Genomic DNA, 17937 nt, shown 5'->3' with positions numbered 1-17937 from the left:
GAGGACCACATTGTGAGAAACCCTGGCCTTGCGAGTGGCCCTCCTTTCTCAGCCGTGGACGCAGGTTGGCCGAGGCAGGGCCTTTGGTGCGGCTGAGTTAACCTGTCTTTCTCCCCGCAGCACGTCGACGGCAGCTTCTCCGTGAAGCCTTTGAAGCAGAAGCAGATTGTAAGTCCTCCAGAGGAATTGCTGGGAGCCTTCTGATTTAAAAGACACGTGTGCACACATGACTAGAGGTCTCTGGGTTATTCTCCCTGGGCCACCATGGCTGCTGCGGAAGTGGCCAGTCACATCATCGCTGAGGGCCTGGGCTCCCGGAGTCAGGGTCACGGGTGTGTGCACGGGTACTGCCCCCCCACCCCCTGCCCCCTCGTACCTGCATTGACTGGCGTAGCCCAGAGTCTTGTCCAGCTTGAACTCAGCATGTAGTGTGGTTTGCTGAATGAATGGATGGATGGATGGACAGAGAGGGGGCGGGCGGGCGGGAGGGAATAGACGCCGCAGCCTCCCCTTCTCCTCCTTACATTACACATTACTAAAAATATCTCCATGTTGGGCAAAGGCTTTGATCGACTCAATCTGTGTTTGAGAGAGGGGTGGAATGTTCTGGAACCAGGGGGAGCTGGAGACCAGTACAGCCTTTCTTGGCGGTAATTCCACATCCAACACCAGAAAGAGTTATCCCTGGTGGCCTCCCATTTGGGTACGTACTGTGAGGATTTAGACAGTGGGGCCCCCAGAACTGCTCATGGAGACTGATTTTTTTTTTTTTTTTTTTTTTTTGGGCTGCACCTGCCACATGTGGAAGTTCCCAGGCTAAGGGTTCAGTTGGAGCTGCAGCTGCCAGCCTACACCACAGCTCACTGCCATGTCGGATCCTCAACACACCGAGCATGGCCAGGGATTTAACCCGCGTCCTCATAGATGCTAGTGGATTTGTTACCTCTGAGCCACGATGGGAACTCCAGAGACTGATTTAATCGTGACCGTGGCGGATCTGTTTCTGAAGCCATGATTATCAGGTTATCCTTGTATGCAGCTACTCAGGTGTGTCAGCTGTAACCCAGGATTGGAGTTGTTTTCTAAAAGAAAGGAGAAGATAACGGTGGCAGGTCTAGCCGCTGGAGGTGGCAGGAGGGCTGGAGACCCCAGTGATGGTCAGGGCACGTGTTGTGGGAGGGCTGACCAGCTGTGCTGGGGCTGTGGTGGGTGATCCCTGGGAACTGTGGGAAAGGCCCCTGTGAGCATGCTCAACTCGAGGCCTGACGCTGACCACTCGTGGGGCTGGTGACGAGGCCTCCAAGGTGGTTTTCTTCCGGGACTGGGTCTGGTGAGGTGGGGGGTTGCCGGGCCCGTGGAGAGCTTGGCTCCATGCCCTCTGCGGTGAGCACAGCCTTGGCCAGCCCAGCGCCCAAGCTGCTGGTGGGCTGGGCAGGTGGCCGTTCTCCCTGCCTGACTCCAGTAGTGCCCCCGCCATGCCAGTGGCGCCAGACAGAGTTAGCAACCACACTTGGCACCTGGGAGGGGGTGTTGGGAGGCGGGTGCAGAGGAACCCTTGAGTGGGGTGGGAGGGGCAGATGATCAGACGCCTCTCTGCCCTCCAGGTGGACCGGGTGAGCTACTTGCTCCAGGAGATCTACGGCATCGAGAACAAGAACAACCAGGAGACCAAGGTACGTGCCTGTGGTGCTGCCGGGTGCCGGGCCAGCCTCGCTCCCACATGTTCCTCCCACCTGCACGATGCATACCCAGGGTGACCTGCCTGGGGCCCCGGGTCCTGGCCCTGCAGGTTGGTGGCAGGTGAGGCACTTCTCTGCCATGCCTTCCCCCAGGGGCCCCAGAACCCCAGACTCCATCATTTCCCCTCATTTTGAAAGAGTTAGCAGAGTCCGTGGGGCGTCTTGTCCTTTTCAGCAAACGCCCTGGGGCTTGTTACCATCACTGGGCATCAGGGCAGCCTGAGGACACGCGCCCTCCCCCCCCCCCCCCCCCCGGTGCCTCTGGCCTTGGCCACTGTGGCCTCGGCCTTTCCCATCTCAAGACCTGCTGGCCGGCCTGCCTTCTGTTGCCTGTGGCAGGAGCCCAGTGGCCCACAGAGCTGTGTCCAGCTCAGCCTGTGCCTTCGGCATTGTCTTAAGGCTCCAATGAAACTGCCGCTTCTTTTTAAAAAATATCTGGCGGAGTTCCCTTGTGGCTCAGTGAGTTAAGGACCTGGCGTTATCACTGCTATGGTGCGGGTTTGATCCCTGGCCTGGGAACTTCCACATGCCATGGGCACAGCCAAAAGTGAAAGCTCTGAAGTCTCACGCCAGCTTCCATGGCAGCTGGAACTTGGAGGCTGTGTTCTCTGCCCGGGTCACAGGCTCTGCCCCAGAGGTGGGCTGACTCTCCCGTCGGCCTGCTCGTTAATGTCTTCCACCCTCGGGCCCAGTCTGTCCTTCGGTGCTGGCTTCACGCAGAGGCCACCATGGACTAGGGTGACACGGGGTACTAGCTCGTTCCAGTAAGGCTGTTTCGAAACAGGTGGCAGGCTGGACTTGGCCGATCCCTGTCTCTTCATCCAGAAACGAATTTTGTTTTCCAGAAGCTGCTGCTACTTAAGGAAAACATTTCAACGTGTTAGCCTTGCCTGACTTTTCTGTTTGTTTTAACCAAGTGAATGGGCAGCCTCGGAAGCCACGTTCTGTCAGGTCTCCTCTCTCCGCATTTCCTCCCTGGATCTGAGGAACGGGAGACCTGAGTTCTCATCCTCTGCCCCCGGGGCCTTCCCTGCGCCCCCGCAGCCCCCAGACGAAATGGGACGGGAAGGCTCCAACCCCACCCTCACCCCTGGCCTCCGGCCTCGGGAGCCACCAACCTGGGCCCCTGGGTGTCCCTGCAGCCCTCGGACGAGGAGAACAGCGACAACAGCAACGAGTGTGTGGTGTGCCTGTCGGACCTGCGGGACACACTGATCCTGCCCTGCCGCCACCTGTGCCTCTGCAACTCGTGTGCGGACACACTGCGCTACCAGGCCAGCAACTGCCCCATCTGCCGGCTGCGTGAGTGGGGCCACGTGGGGAGAGGGGCTGGTGGTTGACACAGCAGGTGACAGCCGTGACGACGGCGGTGGCGTAGTCTGTCCCTGGGGACGTGAGGCTCGGGACGATCGGCCAGGAGGGGCTGCAGGGCCGTGTGTGTGGTGACCTGCACGGAAGTTTATCAGTCAAATCTGGATTTCAAAGAATTACGGGAGGAGTTCCCAACGTGGCTCAGTGGGTTAGGAACCCAACTAGTATCAATGAGATGTGGGTTCCATCCCTGGCCTCACTCAGTGGGTTAAGGATCTGGTGTTGCCATGAGCTGTGGTGTAGGTCGCAGACGTGGCTCAGATCTGGAGTTGCTGTGGCTGTGGTGTAGGCCGGCAGCTGTAGCTCCGACTTGATCCCTAGCCTGGGAACCTCCATATGCCGCAGGTGTGGCCCTAAAAGATGAAAGACCCCCCAAAAAAAAATAATAATAATAAAAAGAATTGGGAGTTCCCTGGTGGCACAGTGGGTTAAGGATTGGCGTTGTCACTGCTGTGATGTGGATTCAGTCCTTGGCCCTGGAACTTCACCTGCTGTGGATGTGCCCCCCTGCCCCTGCAAAAAAGTCTGTGGGAAATATTTGGATTAAAAATTACAGTGAAATGAAAAAGGTGCTGAGGAGTTCCTCTCGTGGCTCAGCAGAAAGCAATCCCGACAAGGATCCATTAGGACGCAGGTTTGATCCCTGGCCTCGCTCAGTAGGTTAAGGATCTGGTGTTGCCGTGAGCTGTGGTGTAGGTTACAGACGTGGCTCAAATCCTGCATTGCTGTGGCTGTGGTGTAGGCTGGCGGCTACAGCTCTGATTCAACCCCTAGCCTGGGAACCTCTGTATGCTGTGGGCGTAGCCCTAAAAAGACAGAAAAAAAAGGAAAAAGAAAAATGTGCTGAGTGTAAACGATCAAGGGTTAAATTCAGTTTCTTTGAGCATCCAGCCTTTCTTGGTCAAAGGTTGTCACACTGGGCCTAATTCTAAATGAAATCTCTGTCCTCTGATAGAATAAACATTCTTAGGGAGTTCCCGTCATGGCTCAGTGGAGATGAATCTGACCAGTATCCATGAGGATGCAGGTTTGATCCCTGGCCTCGCTCAGTGGGTTAAGGATCCGGTGTTGCCGTAAGCTGTGGTGTGGGTCGAAGATGCGGCTCAGATCTGGCGTTGCTTTGGCTCTGGTATAGGCCGGCAGCTGCAGTTCCGATTGGATACCTAGCCTGGGAATCTACATATGCCGAGGGTGCGGTCCTAAAAAAGAAAAAAAAAAAAAAAAAAGAATCAATGTTCTGAGGCTGTAGGTCCTGCTGGTGGGTGCACATCCTGGCCTGGTTCCTGCTGGGTCCACGAGGGACCAGGTGTGGTGGTGAGAGCACCCTCCTGTGGGAGCTGCGGGGCCTGCTCTCTGAGTAGGCGAATGACAGCTTGTTTTGGTTTTAGCATCAAGACTATCGGATGGATGTATTTCTAGCTTCTGTTTTCTGTTGGAGGATAGTTGACGTACAGTGTTGTGTCAGTTTCGGGTGTACAGCAGAGCGACTGAGTTACACATACACGGGTGTGTCTCCGTTCTTGTCCGATTCCTTTCCCGTGTAGTTTATTAGGGTATCGAGTAGAGTTCCCTGTGCGTACGGTACGTCCTTGTTGGTTGTCTGTTTTCCGTACAGTAGTGTGTGTGTGTTAATTCCAAACTCCTCATTTACCCTCCCGACAGCCATCAGATGTGTTAAGTCACTTTCGGAAGTGATGTGTTGGTAGATGTGAAACTCCAGGGCATAGAGATAGCTCTTTCTTGCTAACATTTAGGTCTTAAGTTCATGACTGTTCATTATAAAACTTTTCCATTGAATCGTTCACAGCTATATTAAAATTATACTTCAAAGCAATTAATCACTATGGCCTTGAGAAACCCTAGGGGCCTAAAAAGGTTTGGTTTTTGTTTTTTTAGGGCCGCACCTGAGGCAGCCTGGAGGTTCCCAGGCTAGGGGTCTAATCGGAGCTATAGCTGCTGGCCTACACCACATCCACAGCAACATGGGATCCAAGCTGCGTCTGTGACCTACGCCACAGCTCGAGGCAATGCTGGATCCTTAACCCACTGAGCAAGGCCAGGAATTGAACTTGAGTCCTCATGGATACTAGTCGGGCTCATCACCTCTAAGCTGCAACATTAACTCCCAGTTTTCAGTAACAAATTAATATACTCTTTTTAATATCTCATGGAATATCACTTCATGACCAACTTAATTTTCACAAAACAAATGCTTCATGTATGAAAACTAAAATAAAATTGTGGTTATCACAGTTTTATCAGCTATATTTGGTTTGGTTTGGTTTTTAGGGCCATGCTTGCGGCATATGGAGATTCCCAGGCTAGGGGTCAAATCAGAGCTACAGCTGCCGGTCTACACCACAGCCACAGCAACGCCAGGTCCAAGCTGCATCTGCGACCTACACCACAGCTCATGGCAACGCTGGATCCTTAACCTACTGAGCGAGGCCCGGGACCAAACCCAAAACCTCATGGTTCCTAGTCAGATTCATTTGCTCTGCACCACAACAGGAACTCCTCATCAGCTATATTTGAATAAAATTCCTTGTATCTGAGGATTACTGTCTTCCGGAAGTCATTTGTACTTTTTCAATCTCCGAAAGCAGCATGCTTCCTTTGAGCTTCTGGGAAGGAATCTATTCAAATTCTTTCATTTATTTATTTTTGGCCGCATGAACACTATTCAGAAGTTCCAGGGCAGAGGATTGAACCCTTGCCGCAGCAGCACCCTGAACTACAGCAGTGACAATGCTGGATGCTTAATCTGCTGCACCACCAGGGAACCTCCTATTTTGTTAAATTCCATATATAAGTGAAATCATACAGTATTTGTTTTTATCTGGCTTATTTCATTTAGCATAATGTCCATCCATGTTGTCATTAGTGGCAGGATTTTATTCTTTTTTATGGCTAATAGTCCGTTGTATACACACCACATCTTTTTTATCCATTTGTATTGATGGGCTTCTGTATCTGGGGTATTATGAATAATGCAGTGAACATAGGGGTGCATGTATCTTTTCTGATTAGTGGGATTTTCTCCTTCGGCAAAATATCCAGGAGTGGAATCGTTAGATCGTGTGATAGTTCTTTATTTTATTTTTGGCTTTTCAGGGCTACTCCTGCATATATGGAGGTTCCCAGGCTAGGGATCCAGTTAGAGCTACGGCGCCGGCCTACAGCACATCCACAGCAACGCAGGATCTGAGCCACGTCTGCGACCCACACCACAGCTCACGGCAATGCTGGATCCTTGACCCACTGAGCAAGGCCAGGGATTGAACCTGCGTCCTCGTGGATGCCAGTCAGATCCATTTCCATTGCATCACGACAGAAGCTCCCCTTTCTTTTCATTTTCTGCGGACCCTCCATGCTGTTTCCCATAGTGGCTGCACTAGCTCGCATTCCCGCCACCCGTGCACGAGGCTTCCCTCTGCTCCACTCTGCTCCCTGTCCTCCCCGGCCCTTATGTGTTGTCTTTTTGTGAAGAGTTGTTCTGACAGGTGCGGGGTGTGGTTCAGAGTTGTGTTTCTCTGGCTCGTAAAGTTGGGCATTTTCTCATGTGCCTGTTGGCTAGCTGTGTGTCTTTTCTGGAAAAAACAAAATCTGTTCTGATCCTCTGCCCATTTTATAAGTTGAGTTGCTTGTTTTTACGGTGAACAGTGTGACCGGTTTGTACACAGATACTTATGTGTGGATTTTAACCTCTTTTCAGATGCGTTCTTTGCAGATACCTTTCCCGTTCCGTCAGTGCCCTTCTCGTTTTGTTGTCGTCTCCTTTGCTGTACAGAAGCTCTTAGGTTTGAGGTGGCCCTCTGTGTTTATTTTTGCTTTTGTTTCTCTTGCCTGAGGAGACTCCCCCCCCCCAATATTACTGAGAGTGGCATCAAAGAGAATCCTGCCTTTGACCAGCCGCGTGGCTTGTCCTGGGACTGTGGCAGGGTGGCTGGGCGGCCAGTGTCCCCGAACCTTGGAGGGTCTCCGTGGTGCTGCCTCCTGCCTGACCTGAACCCCTTCCTTCTGCCGCAGCTTTCCGGGCCCTGCTGCAGATCCGGGCAGTGAGGAAGAAGCCAGGGGCCCTGTCCCCCATCTCCTTCAGCCCCGTTTTGGCCCAGAGCATGGACCATGAGGAGCATTCTGTAAGTGCCTCTTCCTGCCCCGGAGGGCGTGGGGTGGAGTGGGGGAGCCTGGAGGACACCCCCGCCCCGTGTGCGGGGTGCACCTTCGGGTGAGGCCAGTGTCCAGCTCCCAGTGGGCCCGGCCGTGAAGGAGGCCCTGAAGGGGTGGCCAGAAGGAGGTGCCCAGGCTCTGCCCTCTGGGCAGCTCCAGGCTGGGCCCCAGACTGTCGGGCCAGCAGCCCTGCCTGCCACCCCTCCGGCCTCTGACTCATCGGCCCAGTGGGCCAGGGGTGGTCCTGCTGGGCAGCTCTGAGGACGAGTAGGGTGACCAGGCCGGGCCCGGCGAGCGCCAGCTGCCAGAGTGTCGCTACTTCTGCCAATAGCAGGTGCCTGCAGTGTGGGTCACCCTGCATGGCGTCTGAGCTGCGGTGTCCGTTCCCCTTGCTCCACGGAGCCGGAAGGCCAGGGTCACCCTGTTCCTGCCCGAGGGCGGCTGTGACACATCCTCACTCCTGCCCGCCTGTCCCCTGCCTGGACACGCAGGACAGCACTCAGCTGCCGTCCACCTCGCTTGCTCCCCGAGAACTATGGGTCAGACCTTGGTGCAGCGGGCGAGAGTGAGATGGGCAGGACAGAGACAGGGAGGGAGAGACGCAGGTGGGGATGGGGGCCGAAGGGGGGCCTCCGAGCTGGACAGGTGGGGCCGAAGGATGGAGCATGGACGTGGGGCAGGCTGGGCTCTCCAGCTCCTGGGTCCTGGCTGGCTCCGAGGGTTGTCAGCCAGTGAGCCTGTGTTCTTGCTTCTTGACTGAGGTGGTTTGGATCCAGTGAGCCTTAGAGGCCCTGCCATGTCTCTAAAAAGGAAATAGGGAGAGTCCCCGTTGGGCTCAGCAGGTTAAAGAACCTGACCAGTATCCATGAGGATGCAGGTTCGATCCCTGGCCTGACTCAGTGGGTAAAGGATCCGGCATTAGCCGCAAGCTTTGCTGTAGGTCTCAGACGTGGCTTGGATCTGGCATGGCTGTGGCTGTGGTGTAGGCCAGCAGCTGCAGCTCCAGTTCAACCCCTAGCCTGGAAGCTTCCATATGCTGAGGGTGTGGCTGTAGAAAGAAGAAAGGAAAAGAAAAGAATGAATAAATAAGTAAATAAATGAAAAGGAAAACGCCCTGGATTGGCCTGCCCACAGCACAGGGCCAGCAGGTGTGTATTTTCTGCCCAGTGTCTCTGAAAATTGGGCCAATGTTTAGATGTCTGGGAATTTTCCTTAAGACTCAGGTTTCTTGCTTTGTTTTTGAAATCTGAGGGTGTGGTCTCGCCACTAAATCAGGGGTAAGGCTGCCCCTGCGGGTGGGGTGCCCGTCACCCCACTTCTTCTGGGCCAGCCGCACTGTTTTGCCTGCCGGGCGCCCGTCAGCACCAGGGCTCCAGGCTCCAAAACAGGCCCTCTGACCATTGAAGAATGGACTTGATATCGGAATAGCACCCTTTCTCCCATACCATGATTTTGGTGGAGAGAGCAGGTCACTGGCCGCCCTGCGGCATGTGGAGTTCCTGGGCCAGGGATCAGAGCCAAGCTGCATTTGCCACCTATGCTGCAGCTGCTGCAACGCCAAATCCCTACCCCACTGTGCCGGACTGGGGAGTCATCCTGCATCCCAACACTCCCAAGATCTGCGTGATCCTGTTGCGCCATGGTGGGAATTCCAGGGGTGGGTTGTCATTGTCACCCCTCTGTTTCTGTCCTGGTGTCTGAGGGTCAGGCAGGACCCTCCTGTGTGTCCCTTTTGTCTTGGAGCTGAGGTGCCCCCACTGTGCAGGGCAGCCTGGGCCTGGGCCAGTGGCCTCGCAGGTTCCAGAGCGCCTTCCTCTCTGGAGGTTCCGTCCCAAGGAAGTGGCCCTTGTTGTCTGTCCCATTCCCTGTGTGGCCGTTGCCACATATCACTGGAGAGCCCAACTGCTGCGCTTTCTCCCGTGAGTCAGTTTGGATCCCTGCAGAGCAGGGGTGATCGGTGCCTGTAACTCCACCTTTAGGGCTGAGACTTGGTGATAAGATGATGAGGCCATGCTGGTCCTTGAAGATGTTGCTGGGCTTTGGGGTCCCCTCCCCAAGCCCAGCTGGGCCCACGTGTGGGGAGCCCCCAGGCACTCTTATGCCTGCCCCCGTCAGGACCTGCTGCTCAGAGGAACCCCCCCGAGAGAGGCCGCTGGGCACAGGGTTGGGCTCTTCCAGAGCCATGCAGATGGGCAGGCCTGCCCCGCCGGGCGCTGCGGTGCCTGTGCGCGTGGAGTTTGTGAAGCGCAGGCTCCTGGCACACTGAGGCCAGCACCAGGGAGAGCCCTTGCAGCCAGCCCCGGCACTGCATGGGGTGGCAGCGGTACAACCTATGATTTTTATCTTGACAGTGTCCCTTTAAAAAATCAAAGTCGCACCCCGCCTCACTGGCCAGCAAGAAACCTAAAAGGGAAACAGTAAGTGTGTTTGGCCCTGTGGCTGTGTCTTTGCCCCATGCCCCAAGTGCCGCACGTGACTCGTACAGGAAGTCACTGTCGCCCCCGCTAACGTGTTCGGTTAGTTAATCTGTCACGTCCACTCTCCCCGTCCCAGCATCACCACCCAGGAGGGGAGTTTTGTGGAACAAGCAAAGCTCAAGGTCTGTTGGCGCAAAGCCGGTCTCGCGGTCCCGCCGGGCAGCAGCGCCAGCCCCAGGCGCCCCTTCTCGCCAGCTCTGCCTCCACCCGGCCTCCTGAATGCCCTGGTTTCCCTTTTTTTTCTTGCTGGCAGTGGAATGGCGTTGGAGGTGGAACTAAGGCTTCTGCTCTTGTTGCAAATGTCCCTCGTGCTTGCTCGTCCTGCATCCCTGCTCTGCGGGCCGACACTTGGATTCCTCGCATTTTCCCTGCATCTCGGGCAGCAGGCTGGGGACCAGGCAGCGGGTGGCGATCGCTGGGCTGGGCCTCAGCCTGGAGCCTCTGCTGAGCCCCACGCCCCCCATAGAGTCGGGGTCACGGAGGGTCAGCCCAGCGCGAGGATTTCCTCCTGTTTCGAGGGGCGAAGGGGTTCAGAGTAATTATTTGCCTTTAAACTGAGGGTGGGATGGGAGCAAATGCCGGCCCTGTGGTCGCAGGGGACTCGGGTGGGCCTTGCTGAGGGCGGGAAGCCCCACCCGGCTCCCATGCCTCCCCCGGGTCCCCCTCACCTCCCTGCAGGGCAGCGGCCCTTCCCGCCGCAAGTCAGCCGGGCAGGCGGCGTTCCAGGTGGAGAGCGCTGCCCTTCGCCTTGTCAAGGAGGGTGATGGCGGGTCGCTGCCGTGTCCGTACCTGGCACCTGCCCTCCCTTTGCCTTGAATCCTCAAGCGAGACTCAGCCTGTTGATTTGATCCACTCCCAGGGAGGGCGAAACTCGTTCTGAGCAGGGTGCCCCTCAGACTCCCCAGCCCGAGTCGGCCCTGCGGCTGCTCATCCGCCCTGTGGCCGGCTGGTCGCCCCAGGCCTGCGGAGGCTCTTGGCGGTGCCAGGCGGGGCCTCCCTGGGCTAGACCACCGGCTCCCACCGGTTTCTCCCGCCTCTGCTCTGGCTTTGCTCCCCTCCTGCGCCTGCCCCTCCTCCCACTAACCCCTCTCTCACTCTCCGCCGCCACCAGGCAGGAGCGGGAAGCCAGGTAGGGGCTGGCTGAGGATGGGGCGGGGGTGGCCTTCCCCGGTGCCCTCTCGTCCTCTGTCCTGGGCACTGACAGGGGCACGTGGGCGGCCAGGGCTGCATGCTGCAGCTGACGGCCGAGGGTGCCTGGGGCAGGGTGCTGATGAGGGGGCGTGTGTCCCTCGGAGGCAGAGGGGACAGGAGGTGGTCAGACCATCTGGCCGCCCTGGGCACGAGGCCCTCACCCACCCTTGTCCCCGCAGAGCTCCGACAGCATCCCGCCCGGCTACGAGCCCATCTCCCTGCTTGAGGCGCTCAACGGCCTCCGGGCCGTGTCCCCGGCCGTCCCCTCGGCCCCCCTTTATGAAGAGATCACCTACGCGGGCGTCTCAGACGGCCTCTCCCAGGCCACCTGTCCGCTTGCTGCGATGGATCGGATCATGGAAAGCGGCCACCACAAGGGCAAGCCCCGGAGCAAGTCCCCCGACAGGTGAGGTGGCCCCCACCGTGGAAGGTGCAGGGCCTGCCAGGCGCACGTGGTCCCCCTTGTTTGTGCCCCACAAGCCGGTCCCCCAGCCTTGCTCGGCAGTGACGGGGCGTCGCTGATGTTGAAAGGGACCTTCGATAGAGGGCTCAGGCCAGAGTCAGCCGAGGTCCCTTGGACGCTTGGAGGGGCCAGCAGCCAGCCCGGCTGTGTTTAGTCTTTCCTCAGCGGTGCTGCTCGTCTCGAGTATAAAGAAGGCACAGGTTCTAGAAAACCACCTTGCTCCTCATCCATGTGACAGAATGACTCCCAACTCACGAAAAGCAGCGGGGGAGTGGAACCAACTTAGAGCTTGTTCAGCTTATTGGATGTGCAGATGCATTTTTTTGATCAAATTTGAGCTATTTTTTTTCCTTTTTTTTTTTTTGGTTGCACTCATGGCATATGGAAGTTCCTGGGCCCAGGGATCAAATCTGAGCCACTGCTGTGGCAACACTGGATCCTCTTACCTGCTGTAGCACAGTGGGAACTCCCAGGTTTGACTTTTTTTTTTTTGGTTTTGGTTTTTTTGTCTTTTTAGGGCCGCACCTGCAGCATACGGAGGTTCCCAGGCTAGAGGTCAAATCAGAACTGCAGCCACCGGCCTCTACCACAGCCACGGCCGTGCGGGATCTGAGCCGTGTCTGCGACCTACACCACAGCTCATGGCAACACCGAACCCTTAAGCCACGGAGTGAGGCCAGGGCTCAAGCCTGTGTCCTCATGGATGCTAGTCAGATTCATTTCTGCCGAGCCATGATGGGAACCCCTGTTTTTAAACATTGCTCTTTGAATCATTTGCTATTCTTCAAAGAGTTTTCTTCATAAAAATTGACCAGGTCAGCGGTACAACCAGCCTCTCCACCAGGCTTTCGGACAACGGGCATCAGGGGTTTTGTTTGTTTTTTCAATGGGAAATGCATGGACATGCCCAGTGTCACTGATTTCAGATGGAATCATGTCCGTACCTAACGCCTCTCTTTCCCTCACCCCTGCCACGCCTTGGTGACAGCGCTTATGCACGCGTCCATCTGTCTGTCTGTCCACCTCTCTCGCCTTCCACGCAGAGGCCACAGAGCACCCGTGCAGAGGGACACTTTGCCTTTCCAGGAGCAGCAGTGCTTTCTGTCCCTGGTGGAGGGGCTTTGCATTCTTTGGAGCATTATTTGTTTGCATGAACCAGAACCTTTTCAAGAAATAACAGGTAGTGCGTAATTCTCTTCTTTCTCTTGATGTGGCCTCCTCGTTGTCTTCTGGGGTAGGATATCTTCTTGAAGGTTTCTGGTCCATTTGGTTGTGGACCAGAAACCAGCCTTTAGTTGTGAATTTTGTTGTTTTTAGGAGAGAAGTTGAGCTCCAGTCCTTCTATTCCGCCATCTTAATCCCATCTTTAAACGTTTTTTTTCTAGAGTTCCTGTTGTGGCTGAGTGGGTTAAGAACCCAACTAGCATCCATGAGGATACGAGTTTCATCCCCCCGCCCCCGTCCCCCGCTCAGTGGGTTAAGGATCCAGCATTGCCCTGAGCTACGGTGTAGGCTCGGATCTCTCGTTGCTGTGGCTGTGGTGTAGGCTGGCAGCTGCAGCTCTGATTCAACTCCTAGCCTGGGAACCTCCACATGCCACAGGTGCAGCTGTAAAAAGATTAAAAAAAAAAAAAAAAAAAAAAAGCCAGTGTGGGTCTCTCCTGCTGCCCCCTCACCCCGCAAGGCCGGGCCATCGAGATCCCTTCTCTGGAAACAGTGCACAGGCCTGTGGCAGCAGCGGGGGGACCCCTGCCACTGTGCACCTTCATGGGGGCGTTGGCTTGGGTGGGGCTGGCGTTGCTGAAACACTGCCCTCTGCCCACTCTGTCCCCAGCACCATGCGGTCCCCCTCGTCGCCCATCCATGAAGAGGACGACTCGGAGGCTCTGCCCCCGCTGAGCAGAGCGGGGCTGGCGCTGAGCAGCTCCCCCGAGGTGAGGCCCCCTCCTGCCATCCTCAGTGCTGCCCTGTGTCCTGCTGTCCCCACCGCCCATCTGTAGGCCTCCCAGAGCCCTGGTCCCATCCCGCCACTTTATCACTCGATGACCTTGGCCTCTGTGACTCCCCCGAGCCTCAGTTTCCTCACCCGAGGGGTGGGTGCTCTCCCACAGACAGAGCCCTGTGAAGCTGTGGGGGGCGAAGTACCCAGTAGGCACTGTGGGTCCCAGACTGGCCTCGCCCGGGGTCCTCTCCCTGCGGCCTGGTGCTGGGCTGTCATCCCCAGGAGTCAGGCGCATTTTGCTCTGTTTTCTAGAGCTTCCTAACGGAGGAGGTTGATGAGACTGTGTCACTAAAGCAAGGTAAGCCCCCCCGCCCAAGACTCTGATGCCCCTGGCTGTGCTGGGGTCCCAGGACCTCCCAGAGGGACAGCGCTCAGCGACTCCTGGTTCTCCCTGTCTAGCCAACCATTTCAAATAGCAGCCATCCGACTTCCTGTTTGCATGGAATAATATTTCCTTCTATGCTCTCACTTTCACTTGGCATGTGTCCCTAGAACTGAAGTGGGTCTCTTGGAGAGAGTGTGTACACGGGTCTTGTTTCTGGATCCATTCAGCCAGTCTGTGTCTTTTGATTGGGGCGTGTAGTCCAGTTACATGGACTGTCATGATTGATATGTATGTTCTTACTGCCACTTTATTAACGGCTGGGATTTGCTTTTGTTGGTCTTTTTTCTTCTCTTCTTCTATTCTCTTCTCTTGTGGTTTGATGACTATCTTTAGTGTTGTGTTTGGATTGCTTTTTCTTATTTGTGTGGGATCCTATTGTAGGTTTTTGGTTGGCAGTTACCATGAAATTTTGATAGAGGAGTCTATATACAGACGAGATTGTTTTAAGTTGTTGGTGTCTTAATTGCAAGTGCACCTCCAGTGTCCTGCATTTGCACCCTCCTCTTCTCACGATTTCTGGTTTTGGTGGCATGTTTGTGTGTGGGTGATTTCCCACCTTTACTGTATGTGTGACTTTACCCGTGAGCCTCGTCATTTGTAATATTTTTTTAAATTAATTAATTAATTTATTTTTTTCATTTGTAATATTTTTGTTTCTAGTTGTGGCCTTTTCTTTTCCACCTAGAGAAGTTCCTTGTATTTGTTGTAGAGCTGGTTTAGTGGTGCTGAGTTCTCCTAGCTTTGCTTGTCTGTAAAGCTTTTGATTTCTCCTTCAAATCTAAATGAAGGCCTTGCTGGGTAGAGTCATCGTGGTTGGAAGTTTTTTCCTTTCATTGCTTTTTTTTTTTTTTTTTTTTGCCATTTTCTTGGGCCACTCTCGCAGCATATGGAGGTTCCCAGGCTAGGGGTCGAATTGGAGCTATAGCTGCCAGCCTACGCCAGAGCCACAGCAACGCGGGATCCGAGCCGCGTCTGCAACCTACACCACGGCTCACTGCAACGCCGGATCCTTAACCCACTGAGCAAGGGCAGGGATCGAACCTGCAACCTCATGGTTCCTAGTCGGATTCGTTAACCACTGCGCCACGACGGGAACTCCATCCTTTCATTGCTTTTAAGTATATCACGTCACTCCCTTCAGGCCTGCAGAGTTTCTGCTGAAAAATCAGCCAGTAGCCTTATTGGGGTTCTCTTGTATGTTAATTTGTATCTTTTCCCTAGCTGCTTTCAGTATTTTCTCTTTGTCTTTAATTTTGGTGAGTTTGATTGCTATGTGTCTCGGGGTGTTCCTCCTTGGGTGTATTTTATATGGGACTCGTGGACTTCCTGTAGTGGCGCAGTGGTTAACGAATCCGACTAGGAACCATGAGGTTGCGGGTTCAGTCCCTGCCCTTGCTCAGTGGGTTAACGATCTGGCGTTGCCGTGAGCTGTGGTGTAGGTTGCAGACACGGCTCGGATCCCGCGTTGCTGTGGCTCTGGCGTAGGCGGGTGGCTACAGCTCCGATTGGACCCCTAGCCTGAGAACCTCCATATGCAGCGGGAGCGGCCCAAAGAAATAGCAAAAATAAATAAACAAATAAATATATGGGACTCGTGCTTCCCGGGTTTGCGTGAGTGGTTCCTTTCCCATGTGAGGCAAGTTTTCAGGCATTATCTCTTCAAATATTTTCTCTACCCCCTTTTCTCTCTCCTCTCCTGGGTATCCCTATAATACAGATGTTTTAGCATTTAATGTTGTCCCAGAGTTCTCTTAGACTGTCTTCATTTCTTTTCTTTTTTCTTTTTTGTCTTTTTAGGGCTGAAGCTGCCACATATGGAGGTTCCCAGGCTATGGGTCTAATCAGACAGAGTTGTAGCCACCGGCTTACACCACAGCTATGCCAGATCTGTGCCGAATCTGCAACCTTATACCACAGCTCATGGCAACGCTGGATCCTTAACCCACTGAGCGAGGCTGGGGATTGAACCCACAACCTCATGGTTCCTAGTCGGATTTGTTTCCGCTGCGCCATGACAGGAACTCCTCTTCATTTTTTTTCAATCATTTTTCTCTTTTCTGTTCCTTGTTAGTGATTTCCACTAGTCTGTCTTCCACCTCACTTATTTGTTCTTTTGCCTCCTGTAATTTGCTGTTGGTTGCTTCTAATGAATTTTTTATTTCAGTTACTGTATTTTGCATCTCTGCTTGCTTAATCCTTAAATCTTCTCTTTCTTTGCTCAGTGTTTCCTGTAATTTATCAATTTTTGCCTTCACTTTATTTCCAAGATCCTGAATCATCTTTACTGTCATCAGCCTAAAGTCTTTTTCATGGAGACTGGCAATCTCCAGATCTCTTAGCCGTTTTTCTGAGGTTTTTTATTGCTCCCTTATCTGAGTCATAATTCTCTGCCTGTTCATTTTGTGTGGATTTTTGGTGTGGTCTCCTTTTTGCAGACAATAGAGTTGTAGCCTCTCTTGTTTCTGGTATCTGCCCCCCTTGTGGCTGAAGTTGGTACCGGGGGCTTGCTGCAGGCTTCCTGATGGGAGGCACTGGTACCTGCTGACTGGTGGGTGGACCTGATTCTTATCCCTCTGGTGGCTGGGGCTTTGTTTGGGTGAGATTAGAAGAGGCTCTGTCCCTGGAGGGTCTTTAGGCAGTTTGTTTGCTGTAGGCTGTGTTGCCACCTGGTTTGTTGTTTGGCCTGGGGCTTCTCAGCCCTAAGTGGCTGGGGCTGGAGTTTTCCAAATTGGCCACCTCGAGAGGAGCTCAGGCTGATGATTGTTCCTGAGACCTTTGTCTCCAATGTCCTTCCCCCATGGTGGGCCTCAGTCACCCCGTTTTCCCAGGAGACATTCTAAGAACCTCAGGCAGGTCTGACCCAGATTCCTCTAGAGTCTCTATTTTGCCCTGTTGCCCCCAGTCCCGTGGCGCTCCTGCACATAAGCCCCACTGGCCCTCAATGCCAAATGCCCCAGGGGCTCCTCCTCCCAAGGCCAGTTCCCCAGGCCTGGGGACCTGGTGTGGGGCTCAGGACGCTCACTCTTGTGGATGAGTCTCTGCAGTGTACTTCCTTTCCAGTCTATGGGCTGCCCACCCAGCAGGTACAGGGTTGTGATCTAATGTGGTAGGTGTGGCCTCCTCTGTCTCGCGGAGTAGGGTATCTTTCTGGATAGTTTGCAGTCTGTAGGTTGAAGGTTGTTCAGCAGTTGGTTGTAATTTTGTTGCTGTTATGAGAGGCGAGCTCCAGGTCTTCTCCTCCGCCATGGTAATTCTGTCTCCCCTGAATTCTTTTTCTTCCTGCTTGGATAGTTCTGCCCGTTGTCTGTGTTCCATGCTCTGTGCCTGTCCTCTTGGCCGGGCCACCTGGCCTGGCCTTGGGCCATGCCCATCCCTCCAGAGTGGGGGTCCTCAGGGTCTCTGGAGCCTCAAGCCTGGCATAGCCAATGACTGGTGTGCAGTGCACAGCTTAGCCAGGTGCCCCCCCAGCCCCACCCCCAGTGTGCCCTGTGAAGGAGCCTCAGCCCTTGGCACTTGGTGGCCCCCACCTGCCCCCAGGCTCCAGTCCCACCACTTGTGTGCACTGGTGCTGAGTGAGGACCCCACCCAAGCACACGGGGCCGTGGGTGGCGGTGAGGAGGAGGAGCCTCTGGAGCTTTCCTCTGCCAGCTGGGAACCCTGTGCCTCCTCCAGTCATCCCTCTCCCTGTCAGATGAGGAGACCGAGGCTCAGGGTTGCTGTCAGGGGAGGCCTGGGGCCCCGTAGTTGAGAGTGACAGAGCCAGGAGGTGGCCATGGTGTGGTCAAGGCCCCCAGAGCAAACCGCAGCCCTTCTGTCCCCGTGACCCACGTGTGCCTGCAGTCCGCTGGACGGGGCCTCAGGCCGGGGCATGAGGCAGGGTGCCCAGGTTGGGTGTCTGCCATGTGGGCCCAGTGCCCTCACTTCCTGCCCAGAGTGCAGAGCATGTCCCTCTGCTTCTCAGGCCTCGGTGCCCCCACCTCCCTCGCAGCAGCTCCTTGCTGCCTGTACAGAGCACAAGCCAGACTGGGGCCCTCCTGGCACCCGTCCCAGGCTCCAGACCCCTCTTCTGCCAAGGGGACACCCCCACAAGCCCGGTGAGCATCCTGGGCTGAGAGCTCATGTGTGAGCTCCTGGTGCAG

At 55.0% G+C, this 17937-nt stretch overlaps 1 protein-coding gene across 24 annotated transcripts in view; it reads left to right on the top strand.

Moving 5' to 3' along the window:
* The window catches only part of MGRN1 (mahogunin ring finger 1), a 64400-nt gene that overhangs the window by 41528 nt on the left and 4935 nt on the right, over positions 1 to 17937 (top strand). For 6 of the 24 annotated variants that reach the window (XM_085017726.1, XM_085017733.1, XM_085017725.1 and 3 more), the window contains 8 exons: positions 121 to 168; positions 1605 to 1673; positions 2882 to 3041; positions 7140 to 7249; positions 9632 to 9697; positions 11128 to 11354; positions 13246 to 13345; positions 13666 to 13711. In XM_085017726.1, coding sequence (XP_084873852.1) covers positions 121 to 168; positions 1605 to 1673; positions 2882 to 3041; positions 7140 to 7249; positions 9632 to 9697; positions 11128 to 11354; positions 13246 to 13345; positions 13666 to 13711 — 826 coding nt within the window. Of the gene's footprint in view, positions 1 to 120; positions 169 to 1604; positions 1674 to 2881; positions 3205 to 5520; positions 7250 to 9631; positions 9698 to 11127; positions 11933 to 12796; positions 13346 to 13665; positions 13712 to 17937 lie in introns of those variants that run through there. The other 18 variants (XM_085017731.1, XM_085017736.1, XM_085017730.1 and 15 more) reach the window with 9 other exon arrangements.

This window comes from Sus scrofa, chromosome 3, assembly GCF_054392235.1.
Source record: "Sus scrofa isolate SSC_HxYL_T2T_F1_AM1 chromosome 3, Sscrofa_HxYL_maternal_Yorkshire_Landrace_v2.0, whole genome shotgun sequence".
In the NCBI taxonomy this organism is placed as follows: Eukaryota; Metazoa; Chordata; class Mammalia; order Artiodactyla; family Suidae; genus Sus; species Sus scrofa.
Note: the sequence above shows the minus strand (reverse complement) of the source record. Positions and strands in the feature narration are given on the sequence as shown.